The sequence below is a fragment of the Mercenaria mercenaria genome, unplaced genomic scaffold (assembly GCF_021730395.1).
Source record: "Mercenaria mercenaria strain notata unplaced genomic scaffold, MADL_Memer_1 contig_1956, whole genome shotgun sequence".
Taxonomy (NCBI): Eukaryota; Metazoa; Mollusca; class Bivalvia; order Venerida; family Veneridae; genus Mercenaria; species Mercenaria mercenaria.
Window position 1 is genome coordinate 21722 of NW_026459978.1, and position 16132 is coordinate 37853.

The 16132-nt window shown below is 36.6% G+C and overlaps 1 protein-coding gene across 5 annotated transcripts in view; it reads right to left on the minus strand.

Moving 5' to 3' along the window:
- The window catches only part of LOC123532054 (serine/threonine-protein kinase Nek4-like), a 51626-nt gene that overhangs the window by 20972 nt on the left and 14522 nt on the right, over positions 1-16132 (minus strand). For 2 of the 5 annotated variants that reach the window (XM_053533024.1, XM_053533022.1), the window contains exons 9-13: positions 13850-13885; positions 10541-10714; positions 5896-6078; positions 4074-4128; positions 2803-2891 (exon numbers count right to left, since the gene is read on the minus strand). In XM_053533024.1, the coding sequence (XP_053388999.1) occupies positions 2803-2891; positions 4074-4128; positions 5896-6078; positions 10541-10714; positions 13850-13885 (537 nt within the window). The remainder of the gene's footprint in view (positions 1-2802; positions 2892-4073; positions 4129-5895; positions 6079-10540; positions 10715-13849; positions 13886-16132) is intronic. The other 3 variants (XM_053533025.1, XM_053533023.1, XM_053533026.1) reach the window with 3 other exon arrangements.

The window sequence follows — 16132 nt, forward strand, 5'->3', positions numbered from 1 at the left end:
TGTGACCTTGACATTGAAAGTAGTGTCCTGGGTCATGTGCTCTGCATGTCGTCTTGATAAGGTAAACAACAGATGCTTGTTTTATGAAAATCTTTCAATATATTTAGACAATATAGAATGGACACAAACTTAAGCTATTTGACCTTTGACCTTCAAGTGTGACCTTGACCTTTGACGTTAATATAGCCCCCATATACTTTGTATCTGAGGGTGAAATAAAGTTTAAGAAAAAAAGCATCCTTTTATTGCCCCATCCATACAAAAGTCCAAGAAAGAGAGAACTGAAACAAAGTGCTAATCTTTTTTAGCAAAAATAACCAAAAGACCAATATATGACCATTTTATGCTATAATTTATCTGTATAAACAAATATTTCTATACAAGAAATGGACAGGAAACTAAACCCAGAGCTTCCTAAATTATTAATAATGCTTTAATAGACATGCAGTTTTTCATGCATATTTGTTAATCATATTAGTATGAAATGATGTTAATATTCATGACAAAACTAGAAGATGCTTTTGTAGAAAAGCGCATGTCTCCCCCAATGCATAGTCATAATAGGCAAGAAGTCAATAGGGGACAGGAGCGAAAGTCAATGAGACACTGATGGTTGGCTGCAATAGAGATCACCTACTTGGCATGTCCAACCATCCTATAAAGTTTCAAAATTCTGGGTCAGGTGGTTCTTAAGTTATTGATCGGAAACCGCTTTCCATGTTCAGGCCCTTGTGACCTTGACCTTTGATCGAGTGACCCCAAAATCAATAAGGGCCATCTACTCTGCATGTCCAAACATCCTATGAAGTTCCAACATTCTGGGTCAAGTGGTTCTCAAGTTATTGACAGGAAACCGTTTTCCATGTTCAGACCCCTGTGACCTTGACCTCAGCTCAAGTGACCCCAAAAACAATAAGGGTCATCTACTCTGTAAGTCCTATCATCAATGAATTTTTAAGGTTCTAGGTCGAATGGTTCTCAAGTTATTGATCGGAAACGTTTTCCATGTTCTGGCCCCTGTGACCTTGACCTTTGATCAAGTGACCCAAAAATCAATAGGGGTCATATTTTCTATATGTCCAATCGTCGTATTAAGTTTCAACATTCTGGGTCGGGTGGTTCTCAAGTTATTGATCAGAAATGGTTTTCCATGTTCAGGCCCCTGTGGCTATGACCTTTGATCTAGTATCCCAAAAATTTTACAGGTCATTTACTCTGTAAGCCATATCACCCTATGAAGTTTTAAGGTTCTAGGTCAAATGGTTCTCCAGTTATTGATAAAAAAATAAGTGTGAAGGAGAGATGGCCCCTGTGACCATGACCTTTGATGGAGTGACCCCAAAAACAATAGGGGTCATTTACTCTGTAAGTCCTATCACCCTATGAAGTTTGAAGTTCTAGGTCAAATGGTTCTCAAGTTACTGACAGGAATTGGATTTCCATATTCTGGCCGCTGTAACCTTGACCTTTAATAGATGGACCCCAAAATCAATAGGGGTCATCTACTATGCATGTCCAATCATCCTATGAAGTTTCAACATTCTGGGTAAAGTGGTTCTCAAATTATTGATCGGAAATGGTTTTCCATGTTCAGGCCCGTGACCTTGACCTTTCACAGAGTGACTTCAAAATCAATAGGGGTCGTCTGTTCTGCATGTCCAAGCAACCTATGAAGTTTCAATTTTCTGGGTCAAGTGGTTCTCAATTTATTGATCAGAAATGGTTTTCCATGTTCAGGCCCCTGTGACCTTGACCTTTGATGGAGTGATCCCATTTGACGCAAGTTTCGTGAAAATCCTTCAAGGGTTTAAGAGATACAGAGCGGACATGAAATGTTACGGACGGACAGAGACCATTCCTATAACCACCCCACCACTCGTGGTTGGGGATTAAACAGTCTAAACAAAATATGAACTGGTACGAAAAACTTAACCAAGATTTGTAAGTTGAAAGGGACCATAATACAGCCAAAATCCTTGATAGATTTATGTACTCTTGCCTAAAACTGGATAAGGTGACGGTACACAAGTGTTGAAAGGGGGAAATGATTCATGAAAGATTGGTGTAAGAGTTTTAGCCCTTCAATCACATAATATGGGTAATAATGAGGCATATTCATTTCAAGTTTGAAGCAAATCCATTAAGTAATAACAGAGGTAGAGTGGAAGTGCATCAAAACCTTACCCAAGGTGTGGCTAAAATTACCAAATATTTAGTGAAAGAAGCTGGGCTATGGTCAAAGCACTTTTGTGTCCCTGGACAGTGTAACCTCTGAGTGCAGTCAAGTGGGACTATTTTAACAAATAGCAGAAAGGTCCATCCAATGATGCTGTATACCAAGTTTGGTGCACGTCTTTCATTAGAAGTAATGTTATAAATGTCTTTATATTCTATTTTGAGTTTAAAACCATTTTTCAACAGTATTTGGTTGTATAAAAGCAGACACTTAACCTAACCAGTGTTCCTGGATTATTTAACAGCACAAACCTGTTCTCCGTAAGTAACTGCTAACTTCCAAATATGAATAAGAGGTGGACGACAAATGATTTTAGACAAAATGTCTTTTATTCATTTATCAAATCTGAGAGAGGCACACCAGAATATTTCAGACCAAGTTTGGTTTAAATCTAGCAAATAGTTTCAGAGGAAGGGATGTTTCAGTGGAAATTCACAAGACATTGGAGGATGGACTATCTATCTATCTCTTCTAACTGCTCATTCTGAACATCAGGTTCTTGTGAACTAAAAAGGTAAATACTAATTCATAATAAATGCTGAAAAAGAAACACATATAAAACTTACTCTTTTCTTCTCTCTTTCTGTAATCACAGTTGACTTCGCACTCTCCGGTTGTTCAAGTTTTATCCTTGAAGAATGAGGTCTATCATACGCTGTAAACAACATGAAAACTATTGTCTCTTGCTTTCATGATTCAGTTTCGGCCTATTATTTTTATTTCAACTTTAAAGAGATTGTAATACTTATGTTAATCTTATCTGATGACCAAACTTAATTCTGCCGAGCACTGAATATGGAAGTTGGGACAATATGGGTCAATTCCTGCCCCTATCAAGATCTAAACTTACAAGCTGCAAGTGAGGAGTAAGGTGCCCCATCACTACAAGGATACTCTCTGTATACTCTGAATTATCATCAATATTATACAAGTGAAACATCATACGCTTGAGCATCTTTAGCATAGAGCACCAGTACTGCTATGTGGCTCCATGCCATTTATTGTTCCATCTACTAGCATTTACAATTGATTTTACACCTGTAATACCTGCTGGACTTTAGCGATACAATCTGTTAACCATTTTGCTTTTTTTCAAATATAATTACTACTTTGTCTAGCTACCTTGTCTAACAGAAGGTTTTGGTTTTCCTAGTTATACTGAAATGTCCCATTTTCACATAAAGTGAAACCTGTCGGACATATCTACTTCAGCTATACTACAATACTGTAAAATCTGGTAAGTAAGCATATACGCTTATAATAATTTTGGTGGCACTTCTATGCACCTTTTTTGATATGTGCTTATACTTAAGCCAAAACTATGTGCTTATATTTGATATGCGCTTATAGAAAAGTCAGGTGCGCTTATTATCCCATGCGGAATAATGGTAAGGTCATATGCGCTTACTTTTGATATGCGCTTATATTCGAATATGCACTTATTTACCAGATTTTACAGTATTTCTGCAGTTGTAACTTGTAATTATTATTTATCGAATAATTAATATCACTTTACTGTTACTTCAAAAACTTTGATAGTTTTCTTTATAAAAGATGTAACAAGCAATACTGTGAAATCATTTAATTTCGTGGGCATGAAATTTCGTGGTTTTGGTCAAAACGGCAGTTTCGTGGGGTTATGAATACGTGGATTAAAACTTTTGAACATAAAGTGAATGGGAATTTTACTTTTTCGTTGGGACTAAATTTCGTGGATTGACTCAACCACGAAATCCACGAAAATTAGTCCCCCACGAATATTAATGATTTAACAGTAACTCTGATTCTGAAACAGAGGTTAAATGACCGAGTGAACTTAAATATTCAATAAACTTACACTGTGCATTATTATTACGTCTCCTCTTCTCTTGTGCTGACATGTTTGGCAAACTCTGAAACAACAAAGCACCTCTATGAAGTCTCTTCACAAACAGTTTATTCCTTTTTCATCATACAATATTTTTCAAAGTCTGACTGGTTAAAAAATTAAAAGATAATATCTATTTACAAAGTCGCACTAGTGAAATTGTAAACTATATAGAAAATTTCTTTTATCCATTTGTCAAAGGGTAAAATTCTCATAAACAAGAGGACCATGATGGTCCTGAATCGCTCACCTGTCCCCGCATGACCCAGTTTTGAACTGAGTATGACGTTGTTTTTTCTATTATTTGACATAGTGTCCTAGTTTTAGAGCTCATGTGACCCTGTTTTGAACCTGACCTAGATATCATCAAGATAAAAATTCTGACCAATTTTCATGAAGATCCATTGAAAAATATGGCCTCTAGAGAGGTCACAAGGTTTTTTATTATTTGACCTACTGACCTAGTTATTGACGGCACGTGACCCAGTTTCAAACTTGACCTAGATATCATCAAGGTGAACACTCTGACCAATTTTAATGAAGATCCATTCGAAAGTATGGCCTCTAGAGAGGTCACAAGGTTTTTCTACTTTTAGATATACTGACCTAGTTTTTGACCACAGTTGACCCAGTTCGAACTTGACCTAGATATCACCAAGATGAACATTCAGACCAACTTTCATACAGATCCCATGAAAAATACGGCCTCTAGAGAGGTCACAAGTTTTTTTTATGATTTGACCTACTGACCTAGTTATTGATGGCAAGTGACCTAGTTTCAAACCTGATCTAGATATCATTAAGGTGAATATGCTGACCAATTTTCATGAAGATCCATTCAAAAGTATGGCCTCTAGAGAGGTCACAAGGTTTTTCTATTTTTAGACACACTGACCTAGTTTTTGATGGCACGTGACCCAGTTTCAAACTTGACTTAGATATCATCAAGATAAAAATTCTGACTAATTTTCATGAAGATCTTGTGAAAAATTTGGCCTCTAGAGAGGTCACAAGGTTTTTCTATTTTTAGACCTACTGACCTAGTTTTTGACCACACGTGACCCAGTTTCGAACTTGACCTAGATGTCATCAAGGTGAACATTCTGACCAATTTTCATAAAGACCCCATAAAAAATGAGACCTCTAGAGTGAAAGCAAAAGTTTACGGACGGACTAACGGACGGACGGACGACGGACGCTGCGTGATCACAAAAGCTCACCTTGTCACTTTGTGACAGGTGAGCTAAAAATAATAGAATTTGAGTTAATCCTTAGCCTGCTGGTGGCAAGTGAATCTGCCTTTGGGACCAATGGAGACCAAGATCAGCCTGCACATGGGTGCAGGCTGATCATGGTCTGCACTGTTCACCATTCAGTTAGTATCTTTTTGTTAAGTTGGCAAGCACCCCTTTAACAGTTAATGCTACTGTCCAAACTGAAAGATGGACAAGTTCATTACAGAAATTTAGCAGGGTAAGGGTTAATTTACTCTACAGATGATTTCATTTCATTATAATGGCAGGAATCTGGAGACAAGTCTCTATAAATGAAGCACTGGATAACAACAGTGCAAAGGTCACTGTATATATCAGTCACAGTAAATTAGTTCTGAGTTTTGAAATATTCTACTTATTGAGTGAACACAGTCAATTCTTTTGCAATCTTGGCTAATTCAAGAGCCATAACATGCTGTTTATTGAACTTGACTTTAATTTTACAGCAAAATACATTTAATAGAAGTACAAAGAACAAAAATTGAGAACACATTAACTTTCTGAAATTCAGATCTTACTCCAGGTGTTTCATCTCCCAGTGAAATATTGTCATCTTTTGAGCCTGAGGAAGATGATGATTTTGATTCTGTTGACCGAATATCACCACTAACATCCTGGTAATTATTTCTACGCTGTGGAAGTCCCTCCCCTTCAACCTTAGGTGGTGGAGGTAAAGGACGAGGATTGTCTACTGGCTTTGGCTGAAAAATTATCAAGATGTTTGAATACACTTCTATCGATTACAATTTCTCTAAATGAACTTCGATGTCTGGCACTTACAATATTCATAATCATCAATTACATTTTCATAAATTTTCTGTACACATTTTAAATTATTTTATTAATCTTTAGTTATTTCTGTGACACATACTCTTCCATAACTATTTCAGAAATACTTAAATCATCATTAGTCAGACAATCACCTTATACAAGCAAGTATGGATTTTATCTGCACTCAGAAATAAAATGAGCCGCACCATTAGATAACCAACACAGTGCGTTTGCGACCAGCATGGATCCAAACAAGCCTGCACATCCGCGCAGTCTGGTCATGATCCATGCTGTTCGCTAATTGTTTCTCTAATTGCAATAGTTTTTAAAGCGAACAGCATGGATCCAGACCAGACTGTGTCGATGCGCAGGCTGGTCTGCATCCATGCTGGTCGCAAAGCCACTACGTTGGTTTTCTCATGGTGCAGTTCAAATGCTGTATAAAAACATAGCTATTCAGCTTTGGATACATGTCAATAATATCATTCCACTCTAGCAAAATATAAATATCCCTAAGTAAGTTTTAATATGATGCATTGCTTGCATATGCTATTCTGCTTGTTTGTGCTTTAATATATATGCTGTTAAATACTATCTTGTAAGAAATTTATATAAAAAGATTACACTAACAAAAGATCACAATACAAGAATTCTTCCAGGCAGAACACTTTTATGTGAATGGGGTCCTTATTTTATTTATTCACTGACAACTCTAATTGCAAAGTGCGTTCACAATTTGTTAAAGGAGACAATCATACAGAATTCTTCCAAAAATACAAAATAAAGGTTAGTATTTTCTGTTTAGGGTACTGTGTCTTTATACTTTGTGCTTTTCTTACCAGTACATTTGAGTGAAGTATACTCCTACATAATTACACATGAAAATTAAAAGATTTGACTGACCACCTGAACTTTGAAAAGCTTAGATATTTCTAAGACTTAAAAACACTACCACAGTTTCAAATATGAACACTATTTTTATATGTTACTGCAAAACACAAAGTCATTAGTAAGTGTTGGTTATGTGATCTTAAAAAAATATTATCAAGAAAACTTTAATGCTCTATTACCTCATTTTTTCAAAAGAAATTGAGCTATGACCAGACCTTGAATACTAACTGAAGTGATTTATTACTTTAAGGAACAAATATTATTTTACTCCAAACATATTTAAATGTAACACCTGTTCAAAATGACTACACCAATCTTGAGGTGTTCAGAGTACTTCCTGAAACATTTTTATTTGTCCTGAAATGACTGTACCAAGAAAACCTATAATGAGATCTCTTGCCTGGTAAGTGTTGTTTCAATTCTGGAAAGACGAAATGGGCACTAGAAAACAGGGCAGGTGAGGAATGACCGTATGATGTTATCTTTCTTTAAAAAGTCAGTGACTAGTTCCTGCGAGCAAGTGCATTGTTGAGGAGAAGTCAAATGTAGTTCAGGCTGTTAAATGGGTAAATTTTAAGCAATTTGTTTTTTCTAATTTCATTTAGACCATGGATTTCTTCTGGTCAACAGTTAACAAGTGTTTCTAGAACATTTTCAGCATTTTACCAGTCATTTTTTTGTGTTGGATTTAATGTTGCATCGACGCAATTTAGGTCATATGGCAACTTTCCGGCTTTGATGGTGGAGGAAGACACCAGGTGCCCCTCTGTGCATTATTTCATAGGTACCTGGGTAGAGCCGCCAACCTTCCGTAAGCCAGCTGGATGGCTTCCTCACATGAAGAATTCAACGCCCCGAGTGAGGCTCGAACCCACATCGGTGAGGGGCAAGTGATTTGAAGTCAGGGACCTTAACCATTCGACCACGGAGGCCCCAATTCATTTTGTACATAGTGCTACAAGTATGCTATAAAGATGTTATGTTATTTTGAAAGCATATGAGTAAGAGACCTCATTACCATTTTTTGTTTATAGATTATACTATTTGCACAAAATCATACATTAATGTTAATATTATTAAAACATCTTCATTTTTTAAACATAATCACCAATAAAAAGACCAAAACGAATCTAGGTGGCGCTCCTGATCTTGACTGTGGACATTAAATATATGTCATAAAACACTGCATCATGAAAAAATAACACCAAGCAGTTCATTAAAAGAAGTAGTTTCAAGTTTATTCTATTTTGAACTCTGTCTTCCTCTAAAATTGGTAAAGTAAAACCTTTGAACAAATTTGAGAAAGGATTTACAAAGATGCTACAGACCATGTTTGGTTAAGATCCATCAAGAGATTCATGAGAAGAAGCTAACTGATTTCTAACATCGGAGTGTGACCTTGACATTGAAAGTAGTGTCCTGGGTCATGTGCTCTGCATGTCGTCTTGATAAGGTAAACAACAGATGCTTGTTTTATGAAAATCTTTCAATATGTTTAGACAATATAGAATGGACACAAACTTAAGCTATTTGACCTTTGACCTTCAAGTGTGACCTTGACCTTTGACGTTAATATAGCCCCCATATACTTTGTATCTGAGGGTGAAATAAAGTTTAAGAAAAAAAGCATCCTTTTATTGCCCCATCCATACAAAAGTCCAAGAAAGAGAGAACTGAAACAAAGTGCTAATCTTTTTTAGCAAAAATAACCAAAAGACCAATATATGACCATTTTATGCTATAATTTATCTGTATAAACAAATATTTCTATACAAGAAATAGGCAGGAAACTAAACCCAGAGCTTCCCAAATTATTAATAATGCTTTAATAGACATGCAGTTTTTCATGCATATTTGTTAATCATATTAGTATGAAATGATGTTAATATTCATGACAAAACTAGAAGATGCTTTTGTAGAAAAGCGCATGTCTCCCCCAATGCATAGACATAATAGGCAAGAAGTCAATAGGGGACAGGAGCGAAAGTCAAAGAGACACTGATGGTTGGCTGCAATAGAGATCACCTACTTGGCATGTCCAACCATCCTATGAAGTTTCAACATTCTGGGTCAGGTGGTTCTTAAGTTATTGATCGGAAACCGCTTTCCATGTTCAGGCCCTTGTGACCTTGACCTTTGATCGAGTGACCCCAAAATCAATAAGGGCCATCTAATCTGCATGTCCAAGCATCCTATGAAGTTCCAACATTCTGGGTCAAGTGGTTCTCAAGTTATTGATAAGAAACCATTTTTCATGTTCAGACCCCTGTGACCTTGACCTCAGCTCAAGTGACCCCCAAAACAATAAGGGTCATCTACTCTGTAAGTCCTATCATCAATGAATTTTTAAGGTTCTAGGTCGAATGGTTCTCAAGTTATTGATCGGAAACGTTTTCCATGTTTTGGTCCCTGTGACCCTGACCTTTGATCAAGTGACCCAAAAATCAATAGGGGTCATCTTCTCTATATGTCCAATCATCGTATTAAGTTTCAACTTTCTGGGTCGGGTGGTTCTCAAGTTATTGATCAGAAATGGTTTTCCATGTTCAGGCCCCTGTGGCTTTGACCTTTGATCTAGTATCCCAAAAATTTTACAGGTCATTTACTCTGTAAGTCCTATCACCCTATGAAGTTTGAAATCTAGGTCAAATGATTCTCAAGTTACTGACAGGAATTGGATTTCCATATTCTGGCCGCTGTACATTGACCTTTAATAGAGTGACCCCAAAATCAATAGGGGTCATCTACTATGCATGTCCAATCATCCTATGAAGTTTCAACATTCTGGGTAAAGTGGTTCTCAAATAATTGATCGGAAATGGTTTTCCATGTTCAGGCCCCCGTGACCTTGACCTTTCACAGAGTGACTTCAAAATCAATAGGGGTCGTCTGTTCTGCATGTCCAAGCAACCTATGAAGTTTCAATTTTCTGGGTCAAGTGGTTCTCAAGTAATCAAATCATACCATCACCCAAAGTATTCTTTTCTCAAAGATCAAACAGAAATGTATTTTTGAGAGAGAAAAAGGCTGCCAAACATTATTCTTTTGTATTTTAAAATAAAATGTATAAAAGGTTTATCTGGATCAGGGAATTTTAACAATTTTCACAAGGAATAATGATTTTTTTGCGATATTTACACAGTGGGACTTTTCCCAATATTAAATATCATGCATTAATTAATGCTAAAACATTATTTCAAGTAATCTAATTAGCAAATATTAATTTTCTACAGGTTCAGAAAACATTTCTCTACAACATTTTCTCTCAAACATTAGTAAATTCTTGTCATTTTTTTAAGGCTGGGCATTATAGAAATGTACAAATCTTTTGTTATTGCCTTTATTTGATTAGTTATACAGAAACTAGTTACAAAAACATTATAAAATGTCAGTAACTACTACTAAGCAACATAATCAGGCAACAAGCAAGCAACTACTGACATATGAGTATAAACTACTAGAATAAGATATTTCTGGGGAGTACATCGTGCCATCATTTACGTTTTCAAAAATGAATGCTGAAGATTTCTTTGAACCACTGGATGGGCTTTTTGCTATGTTGTTTCTGTACCTGGAATTTGCCGACTCCGAAGACGAACTTACATGTTTTGAGAGAATAGACTTCTTTTTCCGCCTGTTAGGATCTCGTGGGGGTGATGATGATGGTACTGGGAGCTATAAATGAAAATGATGTGCACATGAGATAGGGTATAAAAACACACAGTGCACTGTTGAATCAGTTGTTTAATAGCATAGATTAAGACATACTTTTTATTTTCAAGTGGAACACTTCATGCTGAAGATTATATGTTTCAGGGATTAGTCTTAGGGGAATTGTTCAGCAGTCCAATCTCACAGCCGAGCTCACAGTCTGAGGCTATGTTGCTTTATATTCAAGTCTTTTTATCAAATATGTATATCCCTTTTATATTTGCTGGGAACAAAGATGTGAATAATCTCTAATCTATCCCAATTCTACATTTTTTTTCTTTTATGGCAGGAACCATTTACTTCCATCAGAAAATTTCTTTTGAATAAGGTTTCCCATAAAACTGAGTTAACATCAAGATTCTCTTTTCTTCTCCACTCTTCTCCATTTGCCCAAATACCACTTTATTTCTCCCCAAATAACAGGTGCAGGCCTATCCCCTCTCAGAGAAAACAAAAAATGTGTCTAAGAAAATTCAGATTCAACAATGCACTTAACAACAGTGAGACAGATTAAACAGTATGCAAACTCACAATAAACCTTCAATTATTATAACACAGTTAATGGTGCAGTACAAAGGAAGTCCAGAAAGTTTATATGCGAAACCCTAAAATATTTCAAAATGAAACTGACATATAAAGAGTCTGGCCCAGATAAATACAAAAGAGATCAGAACCATACACACGGTTAAGTTGAACTCACTACATTTTCACTAAAGAAAAATACTGTAAGGTTAGTGCCCAACTAGAGCTGCTTTTGAGAAAAGCGCATGTCTCCCACAACTGCCTAATCATCTAGATTGGCATTTCTTCTCCATTATGTATCTGAGTCAACCATGCACCAAGACCTGTATCACTGGCATCAGTATTTTCGGTAATTCAAGGGCCATAATTCCGAAGTGCCTGGGCCGATTTGGCTAGTTATCGAACTTGGCCAAGGACTTATTGGCAAACACATTTTGTTCAAGTTTGGACAAGATTTGTGACAGACTGGCTGACTGACTGACACACTCACAGACAGGAGTAAATCAATATGTCTCCCACCACACAGTTGTGTGGGAGACATAATTACGGCAAGGCGCCTAGCTATACAGATGGACCAGCATACTACACTACCAATGTCACATTCATAAAAATAAACGCTTCATTGATAGCTTATATACCAGCACATACAGTACAACACATTGGGACTGGTATGATATTGTCATATCATTATTTTATAATCTCTGTTCATGTCTCATAAATCAGCAGTGGCTTTATGAGACATGAACAGAATTATAAAACAAGAGCTGTCCGTAAGACAGCGCGCTCGACTTTTCTCAGTGCTTGACTCTGAATTAGAGCTTTGCCAGTAAAAAAAATCCAAGTTAAAAAGGGACATAATTCTGTCAAAATTCAAACAGAGTTATGGGAATTGTGTCTCCTGGTGTAGACTTTGATAGAAAATAACTATTTTGAGTTTCAAGTCAAAAGCTTTAATAGTAACAGAGATATTTGTCTTTATCAAAATTAAAAAAAAAATTCTAAGTTAAAATGGGGCATAATTCTGTCAAAATTCAAATCAGAGTTATGGGAATTGTGTCCTCTGGTGTAGACTTTGATAGTAAATAACTATTTTGAGTTTCAAGTCGAAAGCTTTAATAGTAACAGAGATATTTGACTTTATCAAAAATTTTAACAAAAAATTCTAAGTTAAAAAGGGGCATAATTCTGTCAAAATTCAATCAGAGTTGTGGGGATTGTTTCTTCTGGTGTAGATTTTGATGGTAAATAAGCATTTTAAGTTTCAAGTCAATAGCTTTGACAGTAACAGAGATATTTGACTTTATCAAAAACTTTAACCAAAAATTCTAAGTTAAAAAGGGGCATAATTCTGTCAAAATTCAAATCAGAGTTATGGGGATTGTTTCTCCTGGTGTAGACTTTGATAGTAAATACCTATTCTAAGTTTCAAGTGAATAGCTTTGATATTAACAGAGATATTTGACTTGATCAAAAACTTTAACCAACGCCGACGCCGACTCTGGGGCTAGTGCAATAGCGCTACATTTTCTTCGAAAAGTCAAGCTAATGAAGGCTTTATACAGTGATTTCCTACATTTATGCATGCTGTTATTTCACCTTTATATATTTGTACAGAAAAACACTTGCATGTTAATCAACTTATTTATTAGTATTACATAAACTTTAAAGCATTCTAATGCTTATACGGTAACTGAATTTTCCTTTTAAAGAAAAAAATTTTTAATGCAAGGACATGCAATTTTTTGTAGAAGTTCTCATTTCTGACCCAGTAAGTGTAAAACATTTTGTGCCAAGTTTATTCCAGAATCTGATCTCATGTACCCTGCCTCTGTGCAAGAACAGTACAACAACAAGGACCTTCTGTTGGCTCACTATTTCAACAGTACACAAGTGCATGTTAATTGTTTCAAACTCACACATAAAGAAGAGGCACCATCCAGATCACAAAAATGTTCAGATTTTCTTACTTCAGTCTAGCAGTGATCTGGTGACATTACACTGGTTTATCAGTAGACAAAGAGCAGAGTTGTCTCCCTAAACAGTATTACAAGCATGGATAGGTACTCAGGTAGAACGACCAACTTTTAACCAGTTGGACGACTTCTTGACAAAACTGAATACATATATACTATGGCTCAAACATACTGCAGTGTTGTGCTCATGAGATGGTGACTACTAGAAGGTCGCTTATGGCCAAAATACAGAACGACTTATGTCTCCTATCAAAAAATTATCATCTATGTTGTCAGAATTAATATACAATTTTGTGAATAGCCATGGAGTTCAGAATATTTAATACAAGAGTAAAAATAACAACATCTTTGGTAAAGTAATTTTCATTTTCAGCGAATAATTAGTTATTCAAAAGTTAAAATCATCTGCTTAATATTACACTTTATTTATAAATACTAAACTTGGGAACAAGGATGATCATCTTACCAGGACTGCAGAAGCAGAAATATTTTACTGTTGTCTCAAAATTTAAGAATATCTATTCAATGTTAAAAAATCTGAACATTTTGTAACCTACGATGAAACTCCGAACATTTTCTCAAAGTTAATTTCACACTAGAGTACCTGACTTCTAGCTGATCTTGCTGACCTTGGTGTACGCTGAAGATCAAACATTTCATTTTAACTCTATATCAAATACATTGCAGAGGTGTATGTGTGTATAATACGGTTCTGTACCGCTTTAACCACTGACATCCTCAGCCAGGAACCGCCCGTCGTCAAGTGTTTCGACCCTTTAATCCCAGGACACTCTAGGCGGCGGGTCCGTAGTGTTGATCAGGCACTACGTGTCAGTGGTTGGCTTCCAGCTCTTCTCCTCTCTCTTGAGCCACAGCCAGCTGGATGCCCTTTCAGCAGCGAGACTAAGCCTTCCAATGACTTTCTTCCTCTCTCCTCCTGTGATGCCCATGGAGCTTAACATTCTCCACAAGGACTGTGCTGGGAAGCCTCTTGACCCAATTTCAACAGGGAAGAGCCATGTCTTCCAACCTCGCTCTTTGCACTGCTCTTGGAGCTCTGTGTACTTGGCCCGCTTACGCTCATAAGCCTCTTCACAGCGAGTTTCCCAAGGAACTGTCAGCTCTATCATCGCCAGGCGTTTGTCTTTCCTGGACCAGATAACAATGTCTGGTCTCAAGTTGGTCTGTACGATGTCAGGGAAGATCAGTTTTCTTCTGAGGTCAACTGCCATTTCCCACTTGTCTGATTCATCAAGGAGGGATGTTGTTGCTGCTTTCTTCTTTGGTGCAGTCTGGCCTTCCTTGACAAATTGTATTATCTGTGATCTTTGCTTTTCCCTCTTCTTGGTTCTCTCACGTTCCAAGGTGTCTGCGAGTTCTCCAAGTACGCAGTCATGTCTCCACCTGTATCTGCCTTGGGTTAACAATGTGGAGCAGGCTGAAAGCACATGCTCCATGGTTCCTACCTTGTCGCACAATGGACAAATTGGGTTGTCTTGTAGTCCCCATCGGTGTAAGTTGGAAGGTGATGGTAGCAGGTCATAAACAGATCTTAGCAAGAAGCTAAGTCTGACTGGTTCATAGCGCCAGATTTCTGCCCATGTCAGTTTTCTATCTGTGGTACACCACTTTGTCCAAGCACCCTGGGCACCCATTGAAACTGCTCTTGTCCTCCTTTCTTCCTCCCCTGCCAAGCGTACTTCATGTACAGTAATATGTGCGTAAAACAGGAGTTTTGTTATATTAACAAGAGCTGTCCATAAGACAGCCAAGCTCGACTATTCGAAATATTGTCCCAGAAGCAGGAAAATATTACACAAAAGGTTAAATATCAAAAGAGTTTTAAGTTCAAAAGGGGACATAATTTGACCAAAATGCATATCAGCTATGGGACTTGCTGCTATCAACTAGTTTTATAACCCCGAAGACACATGTGAAGTTTCAATTCAATATCTGCATTAGTTTTGGAAATAGAAACTTGCATGTAAAACTTTAACCAGAATTTTCTAAGTCCAAAAGGGGGCATAATTTGCCCAAAATACATGCCAGAGTTATGGGACTTGACCCAGTGAGGTTGGTAATTGATCTAGAAAAAGGAAAAATAACTTTCAAATCTATATGCCTTTTAGTAATAGCTGTATATGTACTTGCATGCAAAACTTTAACCAGGATTTTCAAAGTCCAAAAAGGGGAATAATTTGCTCAAAATACATGTCAGAGTTATGGGACTTGACCCAGAGAGGTTGGTAATTGACCTAGAAAAAGAAAAAATAAGTTTCAAATTTGTATGCCTTTTAGTAATAGCTGTATGTACTTGCACGCAAAACTTTTACCAGAATTTTCTAAGTCCAAAAGGGGGCATAATTTGGCCAAAATGAAGGTCAGAGTTATGGGACTTGCTGCTATCAACTAGTTTTAAAACTCCGAAGACACATGTGAAGTTTCAATTCAATATCTTCATTAGTTTTGGAGATAGTAACTTGAATGTAAAACTTTAACCAGAATTTTCTAAGTCCAAAAGGGGGCATAATTTGCTCAAAATACATGTCAGAGTTATGGGACTTGAACCAGAGAGGTTGGTAATTGACCTAGAAAAAGAAAAAATAACTTTCAAATCTATATGCCTTTTAGAAATAGCTGTATGTACTTGCACGCAAAACTTTAACCAGAATTTTCTAAGTCCAAAAGGGGGCATAATTTGGCCAAAATAAAGGTCAGAGTTATGGGACTTGCTGCTATCAACTAGTTTTATAACTCTGAAGACACATGTGAAGTTTCAATTCAATATCTGCATTAGTTTTGGAGATAGTAACTTGCACGTAAAACTTTAACCAAAATTTTCTAAGTTCAAAAGGGGGCATAATTTGCTCAAAATACATGTCAGAGT